Below are 12,898 nucleotides of genomic sequence, written 5' to 3'. Positions count from 1 at the left end.
TCCGCGCGGGCAGCGCTGCTCCCGTCGGCGCTGGGAAGCTGCGGGTAAGTTGTGACTGGCTGCCCGTCAGGCTCACTTCAGTTTTGCAGCCAACAGCCCCGTGCATCAGTTCCTCCCTGTTCTTTTTTCCTTCCAGCAGGCAGCAGTCCTGGTGTCTGTGTGTGCATGTGTTCCTCTTGGTCTTGTCTCTGTCCGATGTGCTCGGTAACGCGGGGAGGAATCGTTTGTGTTTAAACGGTCCCAAAGTGTCTGTGACGTCCTGCTGGTTTTCCTCACTCACCACCACAGCCAGGTGCACGTTTGCCACCACGCAGCTCCCGTGCAGCCCACGCCATTCATTCCTCCTCCCAGGGTAGTGCCAGTTCCCAAGCTCCTTCCATGCTTCCCCCTCCATGCCTTCCTGCTTCTCCCAGCTCCAGGTACTCCGTAGGAACTCTTCCAGCGCACCCGCTCTCTGGAGGTCTCGCCGTGTCTTTGTCTCATCTCTGGGAGAAGCTTTTGACCTTTTCAGTGGATGCTTTTTCAGGCATATGTGATAGGATGGGCCTTTGGGTCCCTAGGATGTTGGGAACATCCAGTTTTAAAATTCCTGCACAGAAAATGAAGGAGGCAAAACACTGGATTGATTTGTATGAGTTGGACGCCCTGTTTATTTCAGCTCAGATTGGTTTTTACTGGATCCAGAACTGCATCCTATTCTTTTAAGCCGGTGTTAAAAAAGGTATCAGCTGCATCAAACCCTCTGAAGTACTCAGAAACTGAGCCCCATGTTGTGGGTCTGTTTTGTTGGCTTTGTGCTCCTGCAGTAGGTTTTTAGTGCTGCCAGGCCCAGCTGCTTGAAAACTGTTTGTCAGGCTCCCAAAATCGCACTCAACATAATCACAACTGTTATTTTTATTCGTCTGTTTCACTGTGTTTCTGGTGGTGGAATGATGAGGAGTCAGTTCTCCCAAGTTCTCCCTACAGGGAGAGCAACAGAGGCACCTTTCAGTCCTCTGTCTCCCCTAGGATCTCTGCAAACCCTTCCCTGTACTTCCTTTAGAGTCAGGCCCTTGCTAAGGCTTCCCCAGTTTTAGGGCAAGCAGAGAGCTCATGCTGCAGACTACTCTGCTGTCAGATGGACATCATTTCCAGCACATTCAGTGGAATGAGGCCAGTGGACAGTAGAATATGGTCCCTTTGGATCTCCTGCTTCTATCTTTTGTTTTAGCCCACCCTCAACTTCTCTTCCCCCAGGTGAGGACAGCAGTTGAGCACGTCTGCTTTCTGGAGCAAACAAAGCTGATCATCTGGAGGAAGTGAATCAAAGCTGAGGCTCTGTCTGCCAAAGCCTGGGATTTTAAAGTCCACCTGATAGATCCAGGCTGCCCTGTAGCAAGCCATCATGAGGTGTGGGCAAGCCTTTGGCCTCCCCATCAGCTTAGGGAAGCATCTTCTCCGTGAGCTCCATGCTGCCCTTTGGAAGGAAAGCATGTCCTCCCCTGTGCCACCAGCTCAGACACAGTGTGAGATAGGAAACAGAGTTAGGGCCAGGGTGGTGATGTTGCTTGCCAGCCTGTGTGTCAAGACAGGTCTTTTCAGCATGGGCTGGGACAGGACTCGTGGGACACTGGGCAGTGGCAGAGACCAGGGGCTGAGGGAGCTACAGGCTCTGTCTGCATCCAGTACTCAGGGCCAGGAGTGTGGGGAGTTCATCCATGTCTCTGTGCTGTGAGGATGATATAGGAGATGCATGGAGCTGGGAAAGGGAAAGAAAGGAAAGACAGACCATTAGTATGGCCACAGTGTTTTAGCCTCTCATACCTACCTGTGCAATGAACTCTAAGCCCTGCTGTTTCTTTTCCAGCAGCAAGGCAAAGGAGGCAAAGCCAACCAAAACAGTTCAGTTCTTCTACTTTTACACCATGACGGGGCAGTTGAGAAAGAAGGGATGGGATGAGACCAATGTGGAGGGAAGGTGGCTGTAGTTGCATCTGTCTTTTCCTCCCTGCCTCTCTCTGCTCTCTCCCTCCCTGCTTTCTCTCTTTGCTCTCTCTCTCTCTTTCCTTTTTCGTCTGTGTCTTGTGTTTTACAGTGTTGCCTGTTTGGAGGAAGGAGTTGTGTCCTCGCAGCACCCTTCTGCTCCCTACCTGGACATCTCTGCTAGGAGGTCGGCTTCCTCCCCTTCTCCGTAGCCAGTGACACCCCTGGCCTCTTCTCACTGCCCCCCTCCTCTCTAGTTTTGCTTTGAGAGCCCCTGGGATGGAGAGATTGCCCTGGTGTTGCTCCCATCCCTGGCCCTAAACCCTTCCTGCTGGAATGGAAAAGCCTTGCAGTGCAGAGGGGTCTTGTCTGGTGCTTGCTGTGGCTTGACCCTTCGAGGCAAATGAGAGTGGGAGCAGAGGTGGGTGCTGTGAGCCCCCCAATCCTTAGCAAGCCCCTCTTCAGCTGATACATGAGTCTTGGACTGCTCCTGGTTGATCTTACCTGTCCTTTTGCCCCCAACTAACCCCCCTTTCTTCCCCACCTCCTCTTTCCCAGAGACTTGTGCCTGCCTGGGGCTGTGATGCTTGTTCCCTTGCTCTCCATAGTGTGTGTCACGCTTGCCTGTGCAAGTCCAGTGGGCAGGGATTGCAGCTCCCTCCCCAGTGTCCAGCAAAGCCTTTCTGGAAGCTCTGAGGAGCTGTCTGTGCTCAGATGTGATTCCTAGAGGATTGCTCCCCTATGGGGCTGGTGCTGGAGCCTGCTGGGTGTCACAGGCAAGGCTTGCAGGAGAGCTCAGTGTCCCCAGGGCTTGGTTAGGGTTCTGCACAGCTTGACAGCAGGTGAGGGATCAAGCCGTGGAGTCAGTCAGGGTGCAGAATGAGCATTTCTGCTCTGTGCCTTGGTTTCCCTGCCTACAAGGGGGAGGAGGGCCAGGAATCAAAGCAGGTCTTGGTCATAGCACAGTCTAAGGTCCTTGCTCAGTAGGCCCTTGTCACGTCCACCCACATCAAAATTGGTGCCAAAACTCCCACTGGCATCTGCAGGGCTGTGTGGGACGTTGCACAGGCTGAGGTTCAGGCTGTGAAGGGACTTCATGTGCTGCTTCTCTGCAGGTTTGCTTGCTTGAGAAGGGTGAGAAATGTCAGGGCAGTGTTCTCCATCAGCCCTGACACCTGCATCCTCACCCACTGCTCACTTGCTCCCCAAGACAAGGGTGTGATTTGGATTTCAAATTGCTTCGTGCCTGGCTTGTACACATGTTGTTTTTGAAAAGTGAAACAGGAGCAGGAGATGTGAGCAGCATCAGAGGGACATGCACAGCTGGGAGTGGTTCCTGGTCCTTGGGAACTGCTCATAAACTCCTGCTGCAGGGAAGCTGGGGGGATGATTGAAAAGGCTGGGTCGAAGTAGTGACCATGTGCCTGAGCTGTCCCTCTTTCCCCTGTTCCTTTGTAGACCACCAGCTCTAAGGACTTGGCCAGTGCTTCCCAAAGAGCCAAATCCAGAACTCAGGCTCTCCTGTGCCCATGCCATGGGCCCTTTTCACTGCTTGGCAGTGTGCAGCCAGACTCCAGAGGGCTCAAGCCTTGCTCCTGCCCTGCAGATAAACCACCTTGGTCTGGGCAGGGAAGGAAAGCAGACCCATTGCCCTGTCCACTCCCTGTGCCACCCCAGCAGGCTCTGGAGGGCTTTGTGTTCCCACCACACTCCAGCTCTGTGCTTGCCTTGCTCTTTGCTGTTGGTGGGACTGCTCCATGTCTGCCTGCTGCATCCATCTCACCTTGGCCTCAGTGAATGTTGCCCACATCTCTTTTGTCCTGTGTCCTCATCAGTGTTCAGCACGGGTTAAATCTGTGTCCTTTCCTTGCCCCAGTTCCTCAGGGCTTTTCTCTTGAGTCTTAAGATGGGGTTGCTGAGCAGTGCTGGGTCTCTCCCAGGGCTCTTCATCCTGCCAACACAGCAGCTCCCTGGCCTTTCCAACAGCAGCTTGCAAGGGGAGGGGAAGGGAACTGAGCTGCTGCAGGGAGGAGAGAGACAGGCTGTGTGGTGAAGCCAGATACAGGTGTCTTTGTCCTCTCCAGCCAGATCATCCTGGGTATGGCCACAGCAGGGGACAGGGATTCTGAGGATGAGGCCTCAGCAAAGGGACCTACCCCTGTGTGAGCTTTTTGGCTACTGGCCACCAGTGCCAGGTACTGTGGGACAACGTAGTGAGAGTCCAGGAGGCACTAAGACCCATGCTGAGGAGGACTTTCTGCTGCCTCCTGCCCTGTCCTCTGCCACAGAGCTGGTCATTGAGTTTTGACTTCACAGGCAGGCTGGTGGCACCACTGCTGCTGGGGAGAAGTCGTGCCAGCTCCCCTCCTGGCAGTGAGGGGCCTCAGTTTGTGTTGCCCTCCCTCAGCATGTGCTGCTCGTTCTCGATGCTGGCTGGGAGCTGCTGGGGGGACCCAGAAGTTGGGGAGACTCACAGGGTCAACCCCACCTCTGGCCTGTCCCTCAGGGCAGAATGTAGCTGGAGGAGATGTGCTGGGAGTCCTGCCGATGGCCTGCAAGGAGAAGATCTTGTGCCTGCTTCCCATCCCTAACCTCTGCCAAGCATGGGGGAGATGCTGAGCCGGGCATGTCGGGGTGGCATGGAGGGTGCAGGGGCTGGGCTGGTGCCAAGGCCAGGAGCACTGAAGCCTTTGCCAGGGCTTGGGGGAGGCAGGGGTGGCTGGAGGCTGGGGCAGCTGGCATGCAGTGCTGTGCCCTGGGGCAGCGGGGCAGGCAGCGCTCTGAGGCTGGTGCCTTTCTCTCCTTGTCCTCCTTGCAGACCTGGGCACTCCCAGCCCGTGCCTGAGCGTGGAGTGCACCTTTGGGGCCACCTGTGTGGTGAAGAACCAGGAGGCTGTGTGTGAGTGCCAGCAGGTCTGCCAGGGCCGCTACGACCCCGTGTGCGGCAGCGACAACCGCACCTACGGCAACCCCTGCGAGCTGGACTCCATGGCCTGTGTCCTCAAGAGGGAGATCAAAGTGAAACACAAGGGGCCCTGCGGTAAGAGCCCTTCTCTGGGGTTCCTTCTGGTGCTGGGTTTGCCTGCTGAGAGCAGGTGGTGTCTTAAGCATGAGGAGATAAGGCTGTTGGGGTGTCTTTCCATGGGGACTTAGGGCTGTTGTGGTGTCTTTCCGTGGGGAGTTAGGGCTGTTGGGGTGTCTTTCCATGGGGAGATAGGGCTGTTGGATAAGGCTGTTGGGGTGTCTTTCCATGGGGAGATAGGGCTGTTGGATAAGGCTGTTGGGGTGTCTGTCCATGGGGAGTTAGGGCTGTTGGGGTGTCTTTCCATGGGGGGTTAGGGCTGTTGGATAAGGCTGTTGGGGTGTCTTTCTGTGGGGAGTTAGGGATGTTGAGCTTTCTTTCCATGGGGAGATAGTGCTGTTGGGGTGTCTTTCCATGGGGAGTTAGGGCTGTTGGGGTGTCTTTGCACTTTGGTTGCCACCGTGTAGCATCTGCAACTCAAACCCGTGCGCAGCAGTTCCACCTGCAAGCCCTCTCTTTGCACCAACACAGCTTGGCCAGGCAGAAAATGTTTGCAGATGGGCACAGCCCCAGCTGGCTGGGTCCTCCCAGGGCAAAACCTGCCAGGTGGTCAGGCAGGGCTAAGCTGCTTGCCATTTTTTGATCAAAATACAGTCTTTCTGCCCCTAACCTTCAGGAGGGGTATCAGGAGCTGGTGCCTGGCTTCCCACCCAGGGCTGGTGTGGCTTGGTGAGGCACAGCAAGGCAAGGCTGGGCTTAATCCATCGAGGTTATTTCCCTCCTGAGCTGCACTGTGCAGTCCTGCTTGGGGAACACACTCCTGAGCTGTAAGGGCACAAGAGAAAAAGAAGACCCTTCCACCAGAAAGGAAAGAGCCCCTCTGCCCACTTGTGGAGTTCCCTGCTGCAGCAGAGCAGAGAGGGCTCAGTGGGGTTCGGGCCAGAAGGAAATGCTGGTACCAACTCCACGTGGTTACAGGAGAAAGAGTGGAGGATGCAAATCCTTCAGTTGTCAAGCACAGGCACTGAGTGCCCTGGAGGGAGGAGCTGCCCTGGTCTGCAGATGAAGGGCCCCACTCCTGACCCCAGCATGGCTGCAAGCTTTGTGCTCCGGAGAGAAACCTCCTGGCCAACAGTCTCCACAAACCAAGCAGGGGGTTGTTGCATCTTCCCTCCCCTGTGCAAAGGCAGAAGCTGCTGTGTGAAAGAAAAAACAAACAAAACAAAACAACATCTTTGAGCCAAATTCTTCATGAATTGAATGGCAGAGAGGGAAGAGGGGCACTGGTCTGAAAGAGGAAATGAAACTGTGAATCACTAAATACCCAGGAGTCAGGAGAGGAGGAGATGTGCTGGCTGGAGTCTGGTCTCTCCTGCAAGGAGTGACAGCTCCTTTGCAAGTGAGTTATTGCAGAGATAAATGTCTTCTCTGCACCAAACCTGTGTGTGCCTGGAGCAGGAGGGCTGAGGATCCCACTGAGGAGGTGGCAGGGTGCTCTGAACTGGTTCTACATGTGTCCACCCTGGTAAGCTAGAGGAAGACAGTGTCCCCCTTCCCAGCTGACCACCTCCTCCTGCCCTGCTGACCTGCTGGGTGGGAATTCTGCCACCTCTCTCCCAGGGGAGACCAGCCCCTGTGCTGCTCCTCCCGAGGCTGGAACTGACTTATTGCTCCTCCTAATTGCTCTCAGACCCCGTGCTCTCCCCCACCTCCTGTTCAGCTGTCACAGCACAGCCCCATGACACTGCAGGCCCATTAATCCTGGCCCTGATGGCTTTGATGAGTAGTTACTGCTTCTCTGCCTCCCAGCCTGGCTCTCCCTCCTCCTGCAGCCCCCACCTTGGCTCCTTCCCTTGCACTGTGCCCTGGGATGCCAGCTCCTGCTGAAGCTGCCAGCACCCACGGGGGGTGACCTTGGGGGAGAAGGTCACAGTGGGGTTTTGTTCCTGCTCGTCGTTAAGCGGCGACGAATTTTACCGGTTGGACTTGATGATCTTCAAGCTCGTTTCCAGCCGAAATGCTCCTACGGTGCCTGCCTGACCTGCAGTTTTGTTCTTCCCGTGCAGACCGATGTGGGAAGTGCCAGTTTGGGGCCATCTGTGAGGCCGAGACGGGGCGGTGCGTGTGTCCCACCGAGTGTGTCCCCTCCTCACAGCCCGTCTGCGGCACCGACGGCAACACCTACGGCAGCGAGTGTGAGCTCCACGTCCGGGCCTGCACCCAGCAGACCAACATCGTGGTGGCTGCCCAAGGAGACTGCAGTGAGTCTGGCAAGGTCCCCTCCGTCCCTCCTCTCACTCCTGCTGGTGGCATTTCAGAGAGCGGGCCCCGCTGAGCTGCCTGGCCGTGGCTGTCCAAGCTGTCACTCGTGGCTCTCCCGTGGGTTTGACAGCCCTGGGAGGCACCAATGAAACCCCAGGGTCGTGATGTGTGGAGGGTCTCACTGGTGTTCTTCCTTCTGCCTTTATTGCTTGTTTTTGGGACTTCCCAGGAGGATGTCAGCTCCACAGTGACAGGGCTTGCTCGGGAACCCTCAGCAGCCTGGCCCTGGGTGGTCACTTGGAGAACCTGCCTGAGGCTTTTCACCTTGTGCCCTTCCCTTTTGGCTTCACAAGAATTGGGTATCTCGAGTTTCTCAAGCAGCTTCTCCTTTGTAGCCCCAGCTGTGCATCATGGGTGGTATCTGCCCTCTTTGTTACCTGTCTGAGGCAAGCACAGAAATTGGGCCAATGTCCAGTGAGCCAAGCAAAGAAACTAGGATAAGAACATGGTGATAGCTGCCACCAGACTGGGCACTGAGGGTCTGTTTGATCACACAGTTCATCTCAGTTGCTTTCCCTCCCCTCCGTCCCATGGGGTTAATTCCTCTTGGCTCATGTGTTTCCTCCCCACTCCCCAGGCCAGGGAACTGGCTCTGCTAATTTCTTAATGAATTAAAAGCCCTGCCTGGGTTCTCCGTTAGGACAAATGCTACTCCAGTGAAAGCAATGCTTTGAGCCTGATTAGACCTGTTCCAGCTGGGTCTGTCCCAAGGCTGAATGTGCACAGAGACCCCTCTCTTAAGTTTGGGAGAGAAGAGCAACCGAGTGTGACAGATGGCTTGATGCTCCACGGGTGCTGTGAGCAGGGGGAGGCTGAAGCCACCATGAGAACAAAGGGGATTTCTTACTTGGTGTGCTAGAAGCAGCTGCTGGACACACCACCCACGGGTGCTGCTGGGTGCAGAAGTGCTCAGCACTGTCACTGCCCAGTGTAGGTCCTCGCGTGGTTCAAACCAGCTCTGGGGAAGGAGCGTTCAGCTCCGAGGGCACGGCGTCGGCCGGTTCCCAGCTCTGTGACTGTTGCCTGCGGGGGTCCCCAGGTGGTCTGACGGCGGCTCCCCCTCTGTGTCCCCCCCAGAGTCCTGCGGCAGCACGGTCTGCTCCTTCGGCAGCCGCTGCGTGGGCGGGCAGTGCGTGTGCCCGCGCTGCGAGGGGCAGCCCCGCGCCCCGCTCTGCGGCTCCGACGGCCTCACCTACCACAGCCCGTGCGAGCTGCAGGTGGCCTCCTGCCAGCAGAAGAAGAGCATCGAGGTGGCCAGGATGGGGCCATGTGAGGACGGTAGGTTGCCACTGTTCCCTCACGGCCGGGGGGGGGTGGGGGAGAAGGGTGAGGAAGGACCAAACCTCGCGGCGGGTTCTTGCCCTGGCTGCTCTGCTGTGCCCAGACACCATGTCAGACCTGTGGTGTGGGGCTCAGGCGTGGTGCTCTGTGACACCCCCAGTGTCCCCAGCTCAGCAGGTGCCATGCCAACAGCCCTTTCCTTCCCTCCTGGCTTCTGGCCACCCAGCACCCTGCCTGCCATCTCCCTTTCCCCCTTCGTCTGCACCCAGCAGTGAGGAGAGATGCCACCACCTGAGGGGTGGGCAGGAGATGATCTCTGCTGTAATTTCACACTTCAGCAGGGGGAACAGAGCAGTGCCTGGGGCAGGGAGCCTGGCTGCCACTTCCCTCTGCCCTGGGGACTGGCCTGTGGCCATTGCTGACTCCGTTCTGAGCACCTGGGGAGGTCACTGTTGGCTGTATCATGCTGGGCCAGGCTAAGGAGTAGGAACCTGCTGAGTTTTCCCACTGGAGGGGAAGGCTGTGGGTGAACTTTGAGCTGAATCTCAGCACAGGAGGCAGGTAAACATCAGCACTGTGATGTGCTGACCTGGTGAGCTGAGATTCTCTGGCTCATTGCACATGTAGTCTAGCTGGAAAGGACTTCAGTGCTATGGCAGAGCTTAGGGAGAGGGGAAGACATAACATGGTGTTTGATCACAGCCCTCCTTGGGGAATTTCAGGTTGATGTCCCTCTGGGATAAGATCTTAAATAATTCTCTGTGTAATGCCAAATCCCAGCCTTTGATCACTCAATAAAAAGGGCCAGGTTTTCCTTCCCCCACTTCCCCTTTAGAAGCCTTTGAAATCAGCAGTGTCTGTCTTGCTGCTGAAGCTCCGAGCACCTTATGGAGAGGCAGCCAGGCTGGGGACAGACTTTATGTATTGTTAACAATATCTGCCAAACTGACCTTCAAGCTAAACCCAAATCCCATCCCTTCCTCTGCTCTGGTTTCCATCTTTATATTAGCAGCAGCAGCCTCCCTGCTGCACTGTGTGTTTGGGAAGGCAGGAGAAGGGGAAGGAGTTGGATCAAAGCATGGAGTGAAGCTGTCAGCAAGGCGAGTGGCAGCCCTTGCTCCCGTGCATGGCTGCTCACTGTCAGACCTCCAGGCAGCTGTGGGATCCTTGCTTCTGCTCCTGTGGTGACGCTGCAGGGAGGACCTCAGGCCACATGCTGAAGCATCCCTTTATGGTTTCTGTGATGTAGACTTGGCACCATCTTCTGACAGTGGTGGGGGAATCTCTTTTCTCCAAGGCAGAGGGACCTTGTGGGAGGTCCTGATGAGCACCCTGGTCCACCTGGGCCCAGGGTTCTGGCGTTGCCTGTGCTGAAGAGCTTAAATTGGCTGCGATTTGGATGAGCAGCCGGGAGCTGCACCCCCTGTGCGGGGCACAGCTTTGTGCCAGGGCTTTGTCCCCATCCCCTCTGCTTTCCCCTACCTCTGCCCTGCTGGGCTGCCAGCCCTGCCTCACCACCCTCCTCCTTGGCTGCAGAGTGTGGCTCGGGGGGCTCGGGCTCCGGCGACGGCAGCGAGTGTGAGCAGGAGCGGTGCCGGCAGTTCGGGGGCTGGTGGGACGAGGACGCGGAGGACGATCGTTGTGTGTGTGACTTCACCTGCCTGGCAGTGCCACGCAGCCCGGTAGGCACCCCCAGCAGCCCCAGGCTGCCTGCTGCGGGCCTTGCTCTCCTCCTCTCTTCTCCCTGGTGGCCTTCCTGCATGCTTCCTGGGCAGGAGAGGGCATCCCATGGGTAGGGGAACCTGCCTTCCTGTGCCAGGGACTGCCCTGAGCAGCTTCCCTCCGTGTCCTGGCAGGTGTGTGGCTCTGATGGTGTGACCTACACCAACGAGTGTGAGCTGAAGAAGACACGGTGTGAAAAACGCCAGGATCTCTATGTCACTAGCCAAGGAGCCTGCCGTGGTGAGTGCCCCCAAGGCAGCCAGCCCCCCAGGCTGACACAGCCTGTGTGCACTGGTCCCCAGCCCAGTGCCAGGAGGTGCCACCTGCCCTTGCCCTGGGATTGAGCAAGGAAGTGCTCACCAAGGACACAGCAGTGTCCACGCTGGGTTGCTGACCCCCACCAAGGACACAGCAGTGTCCACCTTGGGTTGCTGATCCCCACCAAGGACACAGCAGTGTCCACCTTGGGTTGCTGATCCCCACTGCATCATTCCTGTTTCACGGCCAGTGCTTCCCCTGGCCAAGGACCTCACCTCATTGCCCGTTCCCAGCACCTCTGCAAGGACCATGTGGCTTTGCAGGAATGCTGCTAGCTGCTTGATCCATCCATAGATCAACAGCACTGCCCTGAGGCAGCCTGTCTGCCCAAGATAACCTTCTGCCTCTCCACCTTCCTCTGCAGCCCTCGCCACCACCCCGCCACCTCTCCTGGTTGTGCACTGCAGCCAGACCATCTATGGATGCTGCCCAGACAACATGACCTTGGCACTGGGAGTGGGTGCAGCTGGATGCCCAAGTGAGTGAATATTGTGTTTGCTGTTGGGGGGCCATGGAGGATCTTCAAGGATGGCTGGAAGGCAGGAGAAATCAAATGGGTGGTGGAACCTGGGGTCGCATGCCAGGGGAAGCAAAGGAAGGTGGACCTTCCCCATTCCTTAGCTCACTAGTGACCTCCCAGGCTCAAAAAGCCTCTGTTTATCCCCAGCTCCAGGCTCACAGCATGCACACGTGGAGATGTGTGCCTGCTTCACCTTCTGTATCTACTAGTGATGCTCTTGTCCTTTCAAACACCCTGAGTCAACTTCAGCTCTAAGTCCCTCTGAAGTGCAGGCAGACAGGGCAGTGGCTCAGAACTTGCCTGGTGCTGAGTCCATGTTGGACACCGCAGAAGATGGTCCTTGCCCTCTGTGCCTTCAACCCATTGCTCAAGGCTTAGGGCTTTTCAGCAGCCTGAGTGACAAAACCAGTGCTTGTACCCTTGCAGTGCAGGCTGAGGTGGGACAGAGCCTTTGGGTTCATCCAGGACCTTCTGCAGGGCCACCCCAGGCCCAGTGACTAGCAGGGGACTGCACTGTGCAGGAATTTGAGCTGGCAGATATTTCATTAATATTTATTAAATACTTATCAGAGTCAGCCCTTTACCAGAAGACACTTTTGAAAGGCATTAGCAAACCCCTCAGCAGCTGAAGCTGTGGCCAGGTCTTAGGGAAACACATCAGCCCACAGAGACACGTTCACACTGGGCTTGGGCCTGGCTCACAGCTGCTCGGTGAGGGTCTCGTGCTGCTTAACATGTCATATCAGTTAAAAAGCAGCAGCCTTCAGAGAATCTCCAGAGATCTCTGGGGGGGGCCAAGGTGGGTTCTGGCCAAGGGGGACTACTTGTCACATTTTGACTGCTGAAAGCAGAACACTGCCAGAGCCAGGAGGAGCTGGTCGGAGTGATGCTAGGGAGGAGATGAGTATTTTTCTTTCAGCATTGCCCTGCCAGTGGCAGGTGGTGATGTTCCCCTATCTCTCTGATGGAGATCCTGTCCCCTGCTCTGCAGTCCATGGACACAGCTTCCCAAAGCTGTGTGGGATTCAGTTTCCCAGCAGTTTCTGTCCCACCTCTGTCAGCAGCAAGCATATTTCAGGAGGTAATTACCACTTAACCAGCAGCTTGAATCACTGAGGACAGATTTATCCACTGCTGCCTGTTCTGGACATGCCATTTCCCTGCCTCTGGCAGCCTGGGGATATCCATATGCACCCTACTTGCAGCTCCCAAGGTCTGCTTTTCTCTCCAGCTCTTCCCCATGTCCCCTTTCTACTGCTCCCTGTGGATAAAGAGAGCGTCTCTCTGTCTTATCTTTGGATCATTTCCCTCCATCAAGTTCCTAATTAATGAATTAATAATAAACTTCTAATAGCTTCCTCCCTCTTTGATGTTAATGAGGGATGAGTTCTTGATGACAGCAAAGCAAGTGGGTTAGTCCTTGGAGGTTTAGTTCCCCCTTGTAGCTGGGGCAGAGGAGGAGTGCTGAGAGCAGCTGGTGGAACCTCCTGCCCAGCCTGAGGTCACATTCCTGCCCGGGCTCAGGAGCTCAGTAGCTGCAGCCCCCAGGATACCCCCAGCATGATAGAATCCCAGAATGGTGAAGGTTGGAAGGGACCTTAAAGATCATCAGGATTCAACCTCCCTGCTGTGAGCAGGGACACCTCCCACAGACCAGGCTGCATGAAGCCTCGTCCAACCTGGCCTTGAACACCTCCAGCACCTTACCACCCTCATGGTGAAGAATTCCTTCCTAATATCTAACCTAAATT

The 12,898-nt window shown here is 56.2% G+C and overlaps 1 protein-coding gene across 6 annotated transcripts in view; it reads left to right on the top strand.

Moving 5' to 3' along the window:
* The window catches only part of AGRN (agrin), a 111,538-nt gene that overhangs the window by 74,122 nt on the left and 24,518 nt on the right, over positions 1 to 12,898 (top strand). For 5 of the 6 annotated variants that reach the window (XM_051637159.1, XM_051637156.1, XM_051637155.1 and 2 more), the window contains 6 exons: positions 4,781 to 5,002; positions 7,051 to 7,245; positions 8,384 to 8,584; positions 10,124 to 10,269; positions 10,444 to 10,549; positions 10,992 to 11,105. In XM_051637159.1, coding sequence (XP_051493119.1) covers positions 4,781 to 5,002; positions 7,051 to 7,245; positions 8,384 to 8,584; positions 10,124 to 10,269; positions 10,444 to 10,549; positions 10,992 to 11,105 — 984 coding nt within the window. Of the gene's footprint in view, positions 1 to 1,199; positions 2,150 to 4,780; positions 5,003 to 7,050; positions 7,246 to 8,383; positions 8,585 to 10,123; positions 10,270 to 10,443; positions 10,550 to 10,991; positions 11,106 to 12,898 lie in introns of those variants that run through there. The other variant, XM_051637158.1, reaches the window with a different exon arrangement.

This window comes from Apus apus, chromosome 20, assembly GCF_020740795.1.
Source record: "Apus apus isolate bApuApu2 chromosome 20, bApuApu2.pri.cur, whole genome shotgun sequence".
Lineage (NCBI taxonomy): Eukaryota > Metazoa > Chordata > Aves > Apodiformes > Apodidae > Apus > Apus apus.
Note: the sequence above shows the minus strand (reverse complement) of the source record. Positions and strands in the feature narration are given on the sequence as shown.